Genomic DNA, 17,463 nt, shown 5'->3' on the forward strand with positions numbered 1-17,463 from the left:
TTACACAAAATTTTGAAGGCAAAGTACTTCAAATATTCTGATTTTTGTGGTGCAACAAGAGGGTTTGATCCAAGCTACTCTTGGAGAAGTATTTGGGGAGTGAAAGCTTTGCTTCTTGAGGGATTGAGGTGGAGAGTGGGTAATGGTTCCTCAATTAAGGTGTGGGAAGATTCATGGTTGCCTAGCAGCTGTAATAGTGCTACCCTATTGCCTCAATTGCATTGTGATATTGATTTGCGAGTTTGCGAGCTAATTGATTTTGATAATGTAACACCCCCAAATCTCCCTCTACGGTATTACTAGAAAAATATATATAATTATACCGTAGAGATAGATTTAGGCGTATTACCGCCGCGTGATTACGCAAGGCTACCAAACTTACTAAATAAACCAATACTTTGCAGCGGAAACTTCAATACTCTTTTATTAACTAAACCATAATAATAACCATTGTCATGAGTACTCAAAATAAAATATAAAGACCAACATTCCTAATCTAGGTGAAACCATTCCCAGGACTCCACATGCTCAATCATTGACTCCACCTGAAATTAGTTAACACTGCTTACCATTAAGGTAAACAGGGCAAACCAAAACAAATAGGAAATATGAATTAGCAAAATATGCTAAGTACGATAAGTGAAAGATAATTAAATTCAATTTAGTAGCAAACATGCTTTTAAAACCAGTTCCAATAATTAACCAATAATTCCAATTCATGATTCAAAACCAAATTCCAATATTTCAACCATTCCAATAATTCAATAATAATAAAACCAATTTCTTTAAATCCAATTTCATTAAATATCCTAATTTCTCACCCAAGTGTGCACACTCCCCAAGCTAGTCTCCTTATATTACAAGGCTATTCTTGAGGAAAGACCCGGTCATACAAAGTCTAAGGCCTTATCAAACCAAATCCGCATAGTGGGATTACTAACATGCTTGTAAAGCTTTAATTCAATAATAGTTCCTCCATAAATAAAATAAACCTTTATAATAGATTAAATTAAAACTCCTTTTTATCCAATTAAATCATGCTCTCAAAATCAACCTTTTAATAAATACTTGAGAATAAAATATCATATTAATAACTTTTCAAAATCAATAACTCTTCCTTTGAAAACCCTTATATTTAATCCAACAAACTTTTCAAATCAATTCCTTTATTTAAACATGATAAGTCACTACTAGAAATAGGCCTATTTCCGATGGATTGGTTCTGACGGACACCTAATTCCGTCGGAAACATAGGAAATTCAGACGGATTTATATTCCGTCGGACATTTACGACGGATTTTAAAGATCTGTCGGAAATCCGTCGGAAATTTCCGACGGAATATAAATCCGTCAGAATATATGGGCTTTCCGACGGAATTAAAATCCTTCGAAAATTTCTGACGGAATATTCCGTGGGAATATATTTAAAAAAAAATTCTAAAAACCCTAATATTCAGCCCCCTTTTATTTCACCCCTTAGCCATTTTTTTTTTCACTTCCCCCTTTTCATTCTCTCTCCTTTCTTCTGCTGTTTCTCTCTCATCTATGGCTTCCTCTCTTTCTCCCTCCTCTTTCTCTTCTTTCCTCTCCTTCGTACTTCCTCTCCTCCTCCCTCCTCATTCTCTTCTTTCCTGTCCTTCGTACTTCCTCTCCTTCATAAGGTTTTTGATTTTATACAGTTTTTAAGGTTAAATTCGACAGTCAAAACTCTAGAAACTCTACATCTAGAGTTTTTATTGTCAAATTAAGCCTTATTAACCTAAATTTGGTGAATCGAAGCTGATTTCATAATTAAAGGTATGTTTTGATGTTTTTAATGTTCTTTCTTTTGTTTTAAAGTTTTTTTTTTAAAAAAAATTTGGGTTCTGGTGGCTCGTTGGTGATTTTAGGGTCAGTTTAAGGGTGGGTCGAGGGAGGTGGTGGTGGGTGCGGCCAGGGCTAAGGGTTAGGGTTAGGGTGGGGTGGGTTAGGGTGGTGAGAGAAGGTTGGTTTGGTTAGGGTTCGGTCGGGTCTGGGTTAGGGGTTTGGGTGTTTTAGGTCGGGTCTGGGTTAGGGTTTGGATCTGGGTTAGGTTTGGTTTTGTTGGGTGGGTTAATTTAGTAGGTGGCGCTGGTTTTGTGGTGGTCTGTAGTGGCGGTGGTGGTGGTCTGTAGTGGCGGCGGTGGTGGTCTGATGTGGTTGGTGGTGGCAGTGGGTTAGGGTTTGAGAAGGTTGGTTTGGTTGGGGTTGACAGGACCTTTTTGGGTGCTTGGAGGTGGTGATACGCCGTGCCGGTGGTGGCACGGCGTATTTTTTTTTAATTTCCCGAAAATAGTTTCCGATGGAATTCGCCGGTGCCAGAAATTGTCTTACGACGGAAAATTCCGTCGGAATAGTGTTTCCGACGGAATTTTCGTCGGAAAAGGTGGTTTTTCCTACCAAGGCGTTTCCAACGAAATTCCGTCGGAAACACCTTTTCCGACGGATTTCAAGGTGTTTCCGACGGAATTTTTCCGTCGGAAATGGGTTTTTTTCTAGTAGTGAGTAATTCAAACCATTCAAAACACGATTGAAAACTCAATTATTCAAAATACTTTTATTAAAACAAATATTAAAACCAATACCTCCAAACATAATTTATTTCATAAATCATAATTCAAACCAATTTAATTCAATTATCATAAAATCATTCAAACATGTTATTCAAACCAATCACTTTCAAAGGTATCTAGCCACCTAAACGTACCTTGATTCCGAATATCAATCAACACTTCGCACTTTCAAACTTCAATCACGAATACACCTTGCAAATAACATAACCATAAGGTTATCACAACATAAACTCAAATCTAATGTGCATGGACTATAAAACTCTTTTAAAATAATACTTTAATAAAAAATTATAGTTTTGAAATAGGTATTTGTATTTTAGAAACTAACCATGAAAAAGAGAACGATTTGCCAATGTGGTGTTGAAAAATAAAGAAATTACTAAAATAGTGTTCATCTAAGAATATTTCTCAATTTAGTATCCATGTAGGTTCGGAAATTACGAACTGGGTTTTTTCTATTACTTACTCAAATCTTAATCAAGGAGAACATAAGAGGTTACAGTATGTAGGATTTCTTCAAGCCAAATTTTCATTTATGCATATAAGATATATCTTTATCAAGTCAAACATCAAATTTTTTTATCTTAAATAATGCTTACGATATCTTAATTTTATTTAGCATTGAGCCTCATCATTAATGCTTTTGTATTTTATTAATAGTAAAAATGGATATATGCACTATGGAGTATGAATATGATGTAGTAATATAAATGTTTAAAAATTTTCTAACATCTGCTGACTTGCGAGTAAGCAATAAAGGAGCATAACTGCACAGAGCAGCTAAGGATGTCCCTAACAATGATATGACCAAAGCTAGACATTTCATGCTTCCCCTGCTTCAAATAAGTGAACTGATTACTGCAGTTCGTTTGTAGCATATTTGATATGGATATAAATTGTCAAAAAAATATGTAACATGAAACATCAATGTTTGGAACAATGGTTAATTAAAACCCTTAGAAAATAGTATTGAGACACCAATGATTTTTTTATTTAGACTTTAAATACGAAGCGATAAAAATTAGGTTTAGAGTTTTCTAATCCTAAGTGAACACTACTTTGAGAAATATTTTAAAGTGAACACTATTTTAGTAATTTCTTTATTTTTTAGCACCAATTTAGCAAATCGTTCTGAAAAAGATAAAAGAATAGGATTAAAGAGAATTGAATTTTCGTTGGAAAGAATAGGCAAAACTTGCAGAGGCCATAACTCCTTCAATATAATTCCGAATTGGGTGATTCTTGAGCCTAACCTCAAGGATTTTTTGAGAGGAACAATCTTCTGTGAAACATCAATACCCCAAAAACTGGCCAGAAGTGCCCGAAAACTGGCTTCAAAGGTATACGGGATAATATTTGTATGAAAAGAGGAGAAGAAAAGTATGAAAAGGTTTAGGGAAAAGAAGAATAAGAGAGAAGAAGAGAATTGAGTTTTGGTGTGAAGAATATGAGAGGTATGAAGGGGGTATTTATAGGCTCATGAATGAAAGAATTATGGTAGGAGAATGTAGAAAGAATTATGGTAAAAAGAATTAAGAAAATTACTTGGAGAAGAGAGTTAAAGAATTATGGAAAGTTTAATATTAAAGTGACTTAGAATCATTAATTTAAGGAAGGTGTGTTGTCATGAAATATAATACGGCAAAAGAGATTACTTGGAGAATAATCAAGGAAGATATAAGGTAGGAAAATATGATAATCAAATCTTTGTGAGATGGAAAATAGGAATTAAGGAAATAAGGAATTTGAGGAAGTGTCTGCCACTTTTGAGGATGCAGATTGCAAGGTGATTTTTGATATCCCACTGCCGAAGGTGTGGTCGAGAGATAAGAGGTACTGGTGGCCAACATTAAATGGGCTCTTCTCTATCAAATCAGCTTATTGGTTGGGAAGGTTAGGCAAAGTGCAGTCTTGGGAATTTTTACATGGTGATCGTGAACGTGAGCTCTGGAGAGATGTGTGGGATTTAAAGGGACCTCCAAAACTTTGTCACTTTGTATGGAGGGCGTGCAAAGGATCTCTCGGTGTGATGGATGTCCTATATATTTGCTCGTTATATTCGACCATCAAGCTCATGTTCTATTTGTGGAGCTGTGAGGGAGACAATAATCCACGCATTCTTCCATTGCACTCATGCTAACAGTATATGGCATCACAACGAGTTTTTAAACCTAATAAGTGAAGGGCCCTTTTCCTCATTTCATCATTTCTTTAGCTGAAATATGAGGAAAATTGATAAGACTCAACTCATGATATTCCTATGTCTTGCATGGGCGGCATGGCATTGTAGAAACAAGGCCATTTTTGATGGGAATGTTGCGGTGAATGCGGTGATGGTGGTTGCAGGTTTCGTGAAATGGTGCGAGGAGTATGTTACATATAATGCAAAGGTTGGGGGCTGCGTGTCTGCTCCGCTCAGCTAATCCAAAGCGTGCTTGTCTCGCCCTAATTGTCATTGTGTTAAGGTGAATGTCGATGCATTTGTGCCGAGGAATAAGGGTGTATGCATTGGGGTGGTGATCAGGGATGAACAAGCGAGTCTCCAGCTTGTATCAGCCAAGAAGACGAAGTGTAATTGGACCCTTGAATTTGTAGAGGCAACAACGGCAAGGTATGGGATCGAACTTGCTTGTAGAATGGGTTATGATAATGTGATGTTGGAGTGCGATTCTTTAAGAGTTGTGAAGGTAATCAGATTGAACCAAGAGGGTGCGGCACCTATATTTAATTTCTATGAGGATATACCTCATATGAATAGTGCTTTTATTACTTTTGAGTGTGCTCATGTACGACGGGCGGGAAACACTGTTGCTCACCTAATGGCTAGGTAGGACACAGTCTCTAGTGATGAATTTATTTGTACGAACTCTTTTCCCTAAAGTTTACAAGCTTTGGCGGACATTAATATAATGATGTAAGTTTCCCACGGCGGACTTCTTAAAAAAAAACATCTATTATGGCACATATACAAAATTTCTGTGCCAACACACCTCTAGAAGTGTTTATGTAATGGATTGGGTTATAAATGGGTCATCCCAAAATCTATCCTTTATTAGCTAAACTCTCTAATGAGTAATGGCTTATATGCCAATCTAGCACATTTTCAAGTTTCAACCATCCAAAAGCCCAGATCTACTCACCCAACACGAAAACGGTGCCGTTTTAAACAATCAGTGAGCAAGACTGTCTGAGACCAATCCACAAAATACTCCCACATTGTTCAAGCTCTAACGTCTTCTCCAACCTTCAACAATGGCTGCCACTTCCCAATCTATCTCTAGAATAATACACTCACAACAATTCCCAGAATTCAGAAAACCATTAAAATCATCTAATTGCAGTTCTCTCTCTTCACATAATCCATTTCTGGGTAATCTTACTTTCTCTTTCATCAATCCTTCTTCAGCAAGAACATCTCAATCACTCTCAATTTCAACCAAACGACGCCCTGTTTCTGCCGCTGTCACTGTCAGCCTCCCAACTGTGTAAGATTTTGCATTCTCATTGCTTTTGAGAAATACCCTTGTAATTTTGGTTTGAGGATTTAAAAGTTTCAAATTTTTTTTTTTGTTTGGGCAGGAGTCCAAATGGGGTCGTTGGTGATAAAACTCCCAAGTGAGTTGAAATTTGTATATTTAATGGTTAATTTTATAGTTAATTTATATGGGTTTTTTGTGTTGATTGGGTTTTTGATGATGGGTTGAATTAGGTGGTCAGGGAGGGCTATAAAGTCATTTGCAATGGGTGAATTGGAAGCTCGGAAGCTCAAATACCCTACAACTGGGACTGAAGCCCTTCTTATGGGTGTACTTATAGAAGGTTAGTCCTATGATGATTTGATGAATCGGGGATGATTAAACATATGGATATGAAATATAGGTTCTTGTTTCGATTTTTGAGTTCTCTTACTTATATGTGTGTCAGTTTGTTGCTTACATCGAACATATTATGCTACTGCTGTAAGATATGGCGATTATTATTCATGCTTCCTTATCCTAATTTAAAGGTAACAATGTAATGAGGACTATCTTAGTGTGATATATTGAGAAAATATTTACTGACTCTCTGGATTGAATATGGTTGTTGGATTGATCTTACAAAAAGAACCTAGTTGTAATTTTAGGGGTGGAAATTTGTTCATCTAGACCAAACTTGTCAAATGCTAGTGGAGAATCTGTATTGGTTGGTCTTTTCTGTTGGATATAAGTTATGTGAGCAACTAAGGTTCATTATTCTGTGTGGTTATTCTTTTTGGATTGTTTATGAGTGTTAGTATCCTTAGGTAGCAGCTAATAACAAAGACCTTTCTTTGGTACCGTATGGGACGTTAAGCTGTCAAACCTTTTGCCTCATCAGCCATTTGAAACTAGGATAACTAATAACATATGTTAGTGATATTCTACACTATAGTTCGTTGTTCAAATTTGTTTGTTTATCCGATTGCATAAATAATGCTTCTGAGTGTACATTGGCTGGCTCCATGTCCTCCCTCATCTTCGCTTATTACTGTCTCTCTCTCTCTCTCTCTCTCTCTCTTTTTTTTTTTTTTTTTTTTTTTTATAGTAATTTTTAAACAGTGTCACTAATCGCTATTGTCTTTGCTTACTGGTTTAATTAGATTATTAAAATGTCACTCCTTTGTTAATGTAGAATAGTGTAATTCTCCTTGGTTGGAGTATTCTCATTAAACAAATATATATAGGTATTTACAAACCTAATTCTGAGAACCCTAATCACACAAGATATATCTTTACAAAATATTAACAAGATAATATTAACCTATTATCTATCACACCCCCGCAGTCGAAGTGGGAGGAGGTCGGACATTGAGACTGTCTCTGAAGTCTAAAAATAGTTGCCGAGGTAACCCCTTTGTGAAAATATCTGCGTACTGGTATGAAGATAGAACATGTAAGACCTTGATCTCACCAAAAGCGACTTTATCGTGTACAAAATGAATGTCCATCTCAATGTGTTTGGTACGTTGGTATTGTACTGGATTGCAAGATAAGTATACGGCAGAGATATTATCACTATAAACCAGGGATGCTCGTCGAATAGGGCAATGTAACTTAAGAAGTAGATTCCGGAGCCAACATATTTCAGAAACAACATTAGCTACACCTCTGTATTCTGCTTCGGCACTTGATTTGGACAAAGTAGCATGTCGTTTTGCATACCACGAGAAAAGATTCTCACCCAAATAAACACAATACCCTGAAGTGGAGCACCGTGTGTCCAGGCATCTGCTCCAATCGACATCTGTGTAAGAGAGAAGTCTCGTTGGAGCACAACGGTATAAATGTAGTCCATGATCGGAAGTGCCTTTGATATATCTGATAATACGCTTAAGAGCGTTAAAATGAGGTTCTCTAGGAGCATGCATGAATAGACAAACCTGTTTAACGGCATAAGCAATGTGGTGAAAGTGAGGTACTGTAGTGTACCTGCAAGGCTCCTGTAGAGATGGTGAGCCCCAAGTTTCGACTTAGTGTCGATGGGTGTGACAACCGGTTTGCAACTGTCCATCTTTGCCTTGTGAATAATTTCCTCTGCATACTTGCTCTGATGATTCTGGTTACAGAAAGTCCCAAAAAATAGCTCAACTTCCCCAAGTCAAACATACAGAATTCGGACTTAAGAAGAGCAATAATATCACACTTTATCTGTTCTGAGGAAGCTGTAAGAACAATGTCATCAACATAAAGCAAGAGATATGCAACATTAACATCATGTCGCAAAATAAAGAGGGAGTTATCACTTTTGCTACACAGAAAACCAATCTTCAAAAGATAATTAGCAAATCGTTGATACCAAGCCCGAGGAGCTTGTTTAAGGCCATAGAGAGATTTGCGGAGCCGACAAACATAAGTAGGAGCATTTGGATTTACAAATCCCGGCGATTGATGCATAAATACAGTTTCTTTGAGGTCACCTTTTAGAAACGCATTTTTGACATCTAATTGATGAATAGGCCAATCCCTACCCATAGCAATACTCAAAACAGTACGAATAGTTGTAGGATAGTGTAATTCTCCTTGGTTGGAGTATTCTCATTAAACAAATATATATAGGTATTTACAAACCTAATTCTGAGAACCCTAATTACACAAGATATATCTTTACAGAATATTAACAAGATTATATTAACCTATTATCTATTAGTTAAGCTTGCTTTTATTAGGGCTTGGTGGCTTGCTAACTAGCTTGTAGTTTATGGAGAAGTTGAATAATGTGTGGGGTCATACTCATACTAATAGAAATGGTTCCTTTGTGGTGATTGTCTTTTTGTTCATCTAGTTCAACTTCTCAAGTGCCTTAGGTTTCTAATTCCTAGAGAAAGGGATCATGGCAATAATAAGAGGAAAAATATAATTAGAAATTGTCTAAAGTAATCATAGGCAGTTTTAGGAAAATGAAATACAAGGGAAAAAGGGGTTAGAACATTAGAGTCAAAATTGAGCGTCGTCCTGCATTAAGGTCTCAAGGACGCTAAAGAACCAAATGTGATTTCTTGTGGTTGAAGTTGATGATATGTAGATGTGGGCCATGCGGTGGAATTTTTATATATGTGCTTTTAGGGGGTGTTTTGTTCAAAAGTAAGTAATTTAGGTCTTAGGTGTGAGGTTTAAGTACCCAAGGGGGGAGGTGGGTAATTTGGGTGTGACTTATACCCCTTTGGGTGTCAAATAAATGAAAAAGGTTCATTCCATAACAAAATCAAACCCACGGTATTTCCGTCTCATAATACAATGCCTCTTTGGGGTTTTACGCAAGAATTAAGAAAGTTGTAAATTCCTTAAAACTAATGATTAGAAGTATATATGTGCATGTGGGGTTGGAGAGAGATAGAGGAAAGAAAAAGTAATTGGGAATAATTAAAGTGATAGAAAGAGGAAGTGTTGAAAATTGATGTTAAAAGTATTAAAAAGAAAAAGAAAAAAGATGACAACTCATCAAAAAGAGGGTAATAATGTCAAATATTACAACCTTTAAATAGAAAGAGGCATTTTATTTTGGTTTACCCAAAAAGTAAAAGATGCATTGTATTATGAGACGGAGGGAGTATCAAGTTTCAACCCCATGCCAACATAATTTCATTCTTGATTCCAAACCTATACCACTTAGTAAACCAAACACCCCCCATATGTGGATGATAATGATACTTGTATATGTGGTCTAATTGCATCAAATTCTAGTAAGAATAGGAGAAAGCTAAAGAAGCTATGTGAAAGATGAAGATTTTGAAGGCCAATGGGCCATCAACTTTTATAGTAGCTTGGAAATCCCTTTAAGATGAGGCATTAGTGTATTGAGATTATTAATGTTATTTGAAAGGTTAAACAATTAGGAGTTTGCCATGTTACAATTCAATAAAATAATCCAAAACTCAATTTCTTCTTGCTTTTGTAGCCCCATTTTAACTTATATTTTGTAATTCTCCGTTCCATATTACATTGTAGTTTCAACACTTTGATTCTTGAAAATTTAGACCAAAAATATAGTCATTGCTCACCGGTATGTTAGAAATAAATTTAGTCAAGTGGAATCTTGTTAGATTTGTTTTAATGTGTATTGTTAACATGTTAGGTTTTCTTTATTGTACTTATAATGTAGTTAGAGATAATAATAGGCTAATAGTCAAAGTAGTATGTCAGAGACAAAAAAAGTTTTGTAAGTCTTGTAACTAATTTATAATGAAGAAATGTGTTTTAAAGAGATTAGAGTCAATTTGGTTGTTGCTAGGCTTAAGGGTGTAAATGAGACAATCTTAGCTGTGACACAACTTGTTTTGGCCTGACATGGGAACACCTTTTCTCCGTTGTTCAAAATTTTAGTAATTTTTTGAATTTCTAATATTATGGGAACAAGAATAAGCATTAAACTTTTAGAGCCTAAATGCATGGGTGTTTATTCAGAAATATTTATATTAATATGTCAGAAAATGAAGATATTTTCTACCATATTAACATAGGCTCTTTAACTTAACCAAGTTGAAGTTTAGGGCTAACTAGCTTCAGCTGATTTTGTTAGCCTTTTTGGTATCTAACTTGTTAGCCATATAGTTTTTCTAATGTTATTCTTAGGTTACTATCATTGAGTTGATCTGATCATCTAAGAATAGTAGGAAAATGACAAATATAGGAGAAATCTAGGTATTGAGTTTATGTGTAAGTGTGTAACCTTAAGAAGATAAGTAAAGAGACTGAGTATTTCCATCATAAGTAACCAATCATGGTTCATGGAAAAAGAAATATTCATCTTTTTTATTAAAGGAGAAAAGTCAAAGTGATGGATTTACACATATATGGTTTTTGTCAATCAAGGAATGTTCAGGAATGCCACAGTCTTTGATCTCTGTAATGGACCGAGCAGTTGGGCTTGCTAAGCCACCTATCATTAAGCAGTACCAAAGGAGGGGTAGGATTGTCCAACCAATTACACCAGCAACAAATGGGGAGGTGGCGCAAGAAGACAAGAACAATTAGAGGAAGCAGAGGGCAGTAGCAATTTTGGTAGTGGAACCATGGCAATGCATCGGTAGAGAATGAAGACAAGAAATTAAGGACAGCTAGTACTACTTTGTAATCCTTGTTGTGTATAAATTAAGAGGTTAGGGCAAGAATGAGGGTATGAGATTAGACTGATTGAATTGAGCTTTGTATCCTAAAGATACTATCTTGGAGAGTGGTAGGCTTAAGCTACCTTTTATCTTTTCCTTTCATGAATGAAACACCATTGCTAGCTGCCTTATTTGCTCTGTTTCTATTGTAAGTGAGGGTTGAATCTCTCACAATCTCATGGGACTCACCAGCTTTTTTTAAAGGGGGGGGGGGGGGGGGGGGGAGAAAGGATCTTGTGAATGGATCACAAAGTTAAGTCTCCACTCTCAAATAACACTCCCAAAAACCTCGCCACTCGACTTAGCTCAAAATTCGGAGGATTTTTATGATTCAAGTGGGAGAAAGGGAAATGATTGAGAAGGGGAGATTTGTGTCGTGTGTGTGTGGAGTATTGGGAAATAATCTCTAGTTTCCCTAATAGTTTAGTTAGGGTTTAGGTAGTGGAAGAATTATATTCCATTTGTTAGTGTTTGGTTTGAGAAGGGAAATTCAAACCCTCATATTAATCAAACAATGCCACTGTTTTTGCCTCTCTAATTTTCCTTTACTCATCCACCATAACCATAACTGTCAAAACTTCCATTATGGCAAAGTGCATGGCTCCATCCATGGTGGTTATATGACATTACTCTTATAATCTCTGGGGTGATGCCATTGTTTGCACCTCTTGCTGTTTGACATTACCTCAGTTGAAATTGTTAGTGTTATCTCTTTGGACAGGTTCTAAATGAATGGAGGGGGTAGAAAGGATCTTGTGCATGGATCTCTAACTTAAGTCTCCATTCTCAAATAACACTCCCAAATACCTTGTCACTCAATGTAGCTCAAAATTAAGGGGATTTTCCTTTTTTTTTTTTATTTATTTTTTTATTTATTTTTTTTTATATTCAGGTGGTAGAAAGGGAAATGATTGAGAAGGGGTAATGTGTGTGTTGGTGTGAAGGATTGGGAAAATAGTCTCTAGATTCCCCAATAGTTTAGTTAGGATCTGGGTAGGGGATGAATTATATCCCATTAGTTAGTGTTTGGTTTGAGAAGGGAATTGAAACCCTAATATCAACCAAAGCCGCTCTTTTCACCTCTCTAGTTTTCCTTTGCACATCCACCATAACCATAACTGTCAAAACTTTTATTATGGCGAAGTGCATGGCCCCATCCATGGTGTTTATATGACATTACTCTTATAATCTCTGGGATGATGCCATTGTTTGCACCTCTTGCTGTTCGACATTACCTCAGTTGAAATTGATTGTTTGATCTCTATAGACAGATTCATTCAACCGGATGGAGGTTGAATTTGTATGGTGGGTAATGGATGTGGGCATGTGGCTGTATTGATGAAATCGGTTTGCAAAGCTGTGATGCCAGTGGGTCATGGGTGTACAATGATGATGCCTTTAGTGAAGAAAGGGTAGGAGGTGTTTGGGTGAATCTAAACGTTTAGGGGCAGGGTTATGGGAATCAGACTGGAGGACATTGGAGACAAATGTAAAATGTATAGAGGGGAAAGGGTAATGAAAAACAATGAACTAAACACCAGCCTAGGAAAAAGATGTTATCGAATGTCTTTTCTTTTATGGACACTTGTGTACCAACTGGCCCTTTTATGCATTAAGTTAGAGCTGCTAGAGATCTACACGGTGAAGGTAGTTTGAACTTTGAAGGTTAGATTATATTGGCTACTGCAGCCACAGATGATGGCAACGATGTTGAGCTGGTTGCAGATAATTGGTTTCTTCTGCCTTGATCTAAGATTCTGTAATTGCTGAAGGACCAAACTATCACAATTTTCATGCTGCAATGGTGAGATCCTGGGTTGATTACTGCTGTCTATCGCATTTGAACTGGAAATTGTTCATATCAGTAAACAGTGTTTTTTCTTGAGTTTGAAGATGTTCTATGAGGATTATTCAGGAGATTTTTCTAAGTATGAAGTTGTTGCAGAATGCTACTCAGAAAATCAGTTGATTTAATTTTCCTTCAAAATGTTCTTGCCCTTTACATTGTGACTTCTTTGTTAGTATATCTTTGTTGTCACAATCTGCTTTGTACTAATCTGCTTGGTAGTGTATCTTTGTTGAATTGTTGTCATTATTACTCTTGTGAGTAGCTTTTTTCTGGTATATTATCTCCCTGTTTTTAATTTTTTCCATAGAATATTGGATAAACAAATTTAAAATAAGATAGAAAAAATCCAAAACAATCTTTGTAGCTTGAGATATAGCCATAAGCTGTAATCATCAATTTGTCTGAAGTGATTGAAGTAAATTTTTTAGGTGCATTAAATATTTAAAGTACTCATCTTTTGTTGGTTCTTACGACTGGAGCTTCACCTTTGTTTATCTGCAGGTACTAGTCCTGCTTCAAGGTTTTTAAGGGAAAATGGAATCACACTCACTAAGGTCAAAGAGGAAAGTATAAAATTACTTGGAAAAGGTGATTTGTACTTCTTCAGCCCAGAGCATCCCCCTTTGACTGAATCTGCTCAAAGAGCACTTGATTGGGCATTGAACCAGAAGTTGAAATCGGGTATGCATTTTGTCCATATTATCTTGCAGCTCTTCAGCATGCTTGATTGTAAATTGTGTTACTATTATCTTAAATCTTAGTGATTTGCTGAAATGATGGCATAGCTGGGTCTTAGTGTTTTCAATAATAAATTATCTCTTTAAGCTTAAAGCTTACTACTTCATGACCAATAAGGTTATATAAAAAGATGGCTTCTTTCATTGCTTGGTTTTGTTGAAGGTTAATGGAGAGGGGGAAGGATGTGGGGTCATGGGGAAAAGTTAGTGATGTACTTCCTCTGTTCTTTTTTACTTGACCTGTTTCTTTTATCACGCTTGCCAATGCAAAACTTTAACGAACAATAACTTTAATTCTCCATAAGTAAAAATTATAAAATTTACATATTATGATAATACTTATTGAGATGAATTTAAAAAGATCTTACATGAATATGTTTTTCCTTATATATTATTCACAAAAGACGGTCAAAGGAGGGGTGATGAATAGTGTAAAAGTCAAAGCGGGTCAAGTAAAAAAAAACGGAGGAAGTAGCTGTCAATTACTAGTGCAGGCGACTGGTTGGTGGGGGATCTGTGTTTTGTAATGAACTGTCACTTCCTCCGTTCTTTTTTTCGTGACCTAGTTTGACTTTTGCACTATTCACTCATCTATGACTTTTTGTGATGTATAATCGTGTGGATCTTGTTTGAGTTGTCTCAATACATCCTATCATAATATCTATATGTTGTAATTTTACTTAATAAGAATTTAATATATTGATGGTTAAATGTATGCATTGACAAGCGTGTTAATGAAATAGATCAAGTAAAAAAGAACAGAGGAATTATATATTAGTAGCAGATGTATTAGTGATGACTAATCTCAAGGGAATTTGCCCAAAGATTGTTCTTCCGTAAAATATATGCCAATAGATATGATAATTATTGCAATGTTGAAAATTCTGTTTGGTATTACTTCTGAAGGTTAACTACATCGTTATCTGAAAAATTTTCCAACCAAATCTTTAAAGGGGCCAATTATAATATCCTTTTATTGTGGATTGCACCTGTAAAAAGTAGTGAGTACTGACGACACATTACCACTCTCTTTTGGATGTTGATTTCACCTTTGTTTATGGATAACCTTATGTTTCTGTTTAAACTTTTTCTATCAAAATTTAGACTGCTGATTCTGAACAAAGAATAAAAAGAACTGGAACTTCAGTTGATGACTCGTTACGCATTGTCCTCTATGCAGATGAAAATGGGGTAATTACGACAATTGATTTACTTCTTGGCATATGGTCTGAGGAGGAATCTCCTGGCCATAAGATATTGGCTGCCTTAGGTTTCGATGATGAGAAGGCCAACAAGCTTAAATCAATAGGCTCTAAACCTGGTTTTGATGAAGATAAGTAATTCATATTTAACTTTCGATGTTGCTAACATTGTAATTCTTTGATCTTAGAAAGCATGTGAATGGTGACTGAGCTCAAATAACGTGCTCAATTCCTAGCTTTTCGTTCATTCTTCAGTTGCGGAAAGTCCCTTATCTCTACATGCTTTTTGTGTACTACCATTCCCTCGATGGAAAAATTTCCAGATGGGAAAATCATGATGCACTTATTCCAGAATTTATGAATTATAAAATCCGAATTACAATTGTTTGTATCTTTGGGTTTAGTATATAGAAATTTCATACAATTGTCTCTTATATTTACATTTGTATCCTACGTATCGTAGTGATTCATGGACATAGAACATTAAATCATAGCTGAATCCATTGGAATCATGAGAGACCCTGACCTTTTCCTTTTGGGTCTTTATGTTGCGTCTAGGATTATATAAGCTTGGATAGCAAGTAAATTATCCTAATTGATGTGTGTTTCCTGGTTAGCCTATATAAGAGGGTTGCTTACTAGAAAATTAATGATGATTCTATTGAAGAGGAAAATCATCAACATGGTTATTGTCTTATTTTATAGGAACTTAACAAAACAATATTTTTGTTTGAGGGAAGGAAATTTAAATTTCCTCATAAACATTGTCTCTTTTATTATCATCTTTTGCTATTTATTTTATTTTATGTTTGATGGTGAATTCCCAAATCATTCCATTGCATACATATGCTATAACAAATTGGTATTAGAGCTTGGTTGAGCCATGGAGGATTTTGAGAACAAATACAAAGTAAAATTATTTAACGGGAAGACGAAGTTTCGTTATGGAAAAGTACATTGAAAGTTATTCTTATACATTAAGGTCTTCACAAAACCTTAGAAGATAAGAAATCTAATGCGGTGGATAAGGACAAGTGGGAGGATATGCAACTTTACGTACTAGTACGATTTGATTGGCTCTTGCCCGGAAGATCAAGTACAACGTCTTGTCGGATACGAATCCGAAAGATTTGGAAGAAGGTAAAGTTTTGGGTGAGACGGACTCACCGTGAGTCCGCCGCCAACACTTAAAACACCATTCATTCACCAACTCTCGCTAAAATCCAAATCCAACCATCATCACCTCGTTACCCACTTCCACCTTCTTCCTCCACCACCGCTACTTTCCCCCGCAACAAGAAACTACCGGCAATGATCTGTTAATGAGATTCTCTTTCCTCCGCCATAACCATCACCTTGTTCAACTTCCAAAGCTCTCATTCATGGCTACTCTAACCACACGCTACCACCATAGAGCGGGCTTGGGCCCATTGGAAGAAGTTGGGTCGGCCTAGATTGATAGTTGCTCCCATGGTTGATTGCTCTGAGCTTCCGTTTAGGGTGCTTTGCCGCAAGTATGGAGCTCGGGCTGCTTATACTCCTATGTTTCATTCTAGAATCTTCTCTGAGACTGAGAAGTATCCTCGTTACCCACTTCCAATTTGATTTAATGTGGGAAATCCCAATTTGGAGGGGTTTCCAATGATGTAATGAGGAGAGAAAAATATTGCAGCCATGGAAGAAGAGGGTCAGTGGTGAAGGAGAAAATAATGTCAGGTATTAGATGTCTGTTGTTTGGTATTAAATGTTTATTGTCCGGTATAGATTAGTATTGTCAGTATTAGATTAATATTAATATTGTTTATATTTGTCAGGAATTAGAAAATTTTAGTCAAGAATAAGATTATTTTAGTCAGGAATAAGATAATTTTAGTAAGGAATAAGATAATTTTTATCAGGAATAAGACCATTTTAGTCAGGAATTAGAATATTATTGTCAGGTATAAGAATATTAGTGTCATGTATTAGAATATTATTGTCAGATATTAAAATATTAGTGTCATGTATAAGAATATTATTGTCAGGTATTATAATATTACTGTCATGTATTAGAATATTATTGTCAGATATTAAAATATTAGTGTCATGTATAAGAATATTATTGTCAGGTATTAGAATATTACTGTCATGTATTAGAATATTATTGTCAGATATTAAAATATTAGTGTTATGTATAAGAATATTATTGTCAAGTATATTAGAATATTACTGTCATGTATTTGGTGTTGCGAGCCTCGCGATCGGGTTTAGTTAGCCCGCGCCTTTTTGTTGGACTTTTGTTATTGAGCCCGGTCTCACGTGAGTCCGGTCTCACACAAAACCTTTTGTTGAAAGAAAAGTTGACAAAGATGTACGTATCCAAGTCACTAGCAAACAAGTTGTTCTTGAAGAAAGATCTTTATTCACTCGAGATGGACGAAGGTGGCTCACTACAAGATCATTTAACAAGTTTAATAGCTTG

The 17,463-nt window shown here is 35.8% G+C and overlaps 2 protein-coding genes across 2 annotated transcripts; both read left to right on the forward strand.

The window, feature by feature from the left end:
- Window positions 1–4,813: 4,813 nt before the first annotated feature.
- Window positions 4,814–5,422, forward strand: LOC145566764 (uncharacterized). The gene is made up of 2 exons (XM_081626081.1): window positions 4,814–4,981; window positions 5,057–5,422. Exons 1-2 carry the CDS (start codon window positions 4,814–4,816, stop codon window positions 5,420–5,422), a joined length of 534 nt encoding a protein of 177 aa, XP_081482207.1.
- Window positions 5,423–5,771: 349 nt separating this feature from the next.
- Window positions 5,772–15,436, forward strand: LOC145569054 (ATP-dependent Clp protease ATP-binding subunit CLPT2, chloroplastic-like). The gene is made up of 5 exons (XM_081628430.1): window positions 5,772–6,076; window positions 6,171–6,206; window positions 6,301–6,410; window positions 13,565–13,744; window positions 14,981–15,436. Exons 1-5 carry the CDS (start codon window positions 5,844–5,846, stop codon window positions 15,139–15,141), a joined length of 720 nt encoding a protein of 239 aa, XP_081484556.1. The 5' UTR covers window positions 5,772–5,843; the 3' UTR covers window positions 15,142–15,436.
- Window positions 15,437–17,463: the final 2,027 nt, after the last annotated feature.

This window comes from Chenopodium album, chromosome 11, assembly GCF_948465745.1.
Source record: "Chenopodium album chromosome 11, dcCheAlbu1.1, whole genome shotgun sequence".
Taxonomy (NCBI): Eukaryota; Viridiplantae; Streptophyta; class Magnoliopsida; order Caryophyllales; family Amaranthaceae; genus Chenopodium; species Chenopodium album.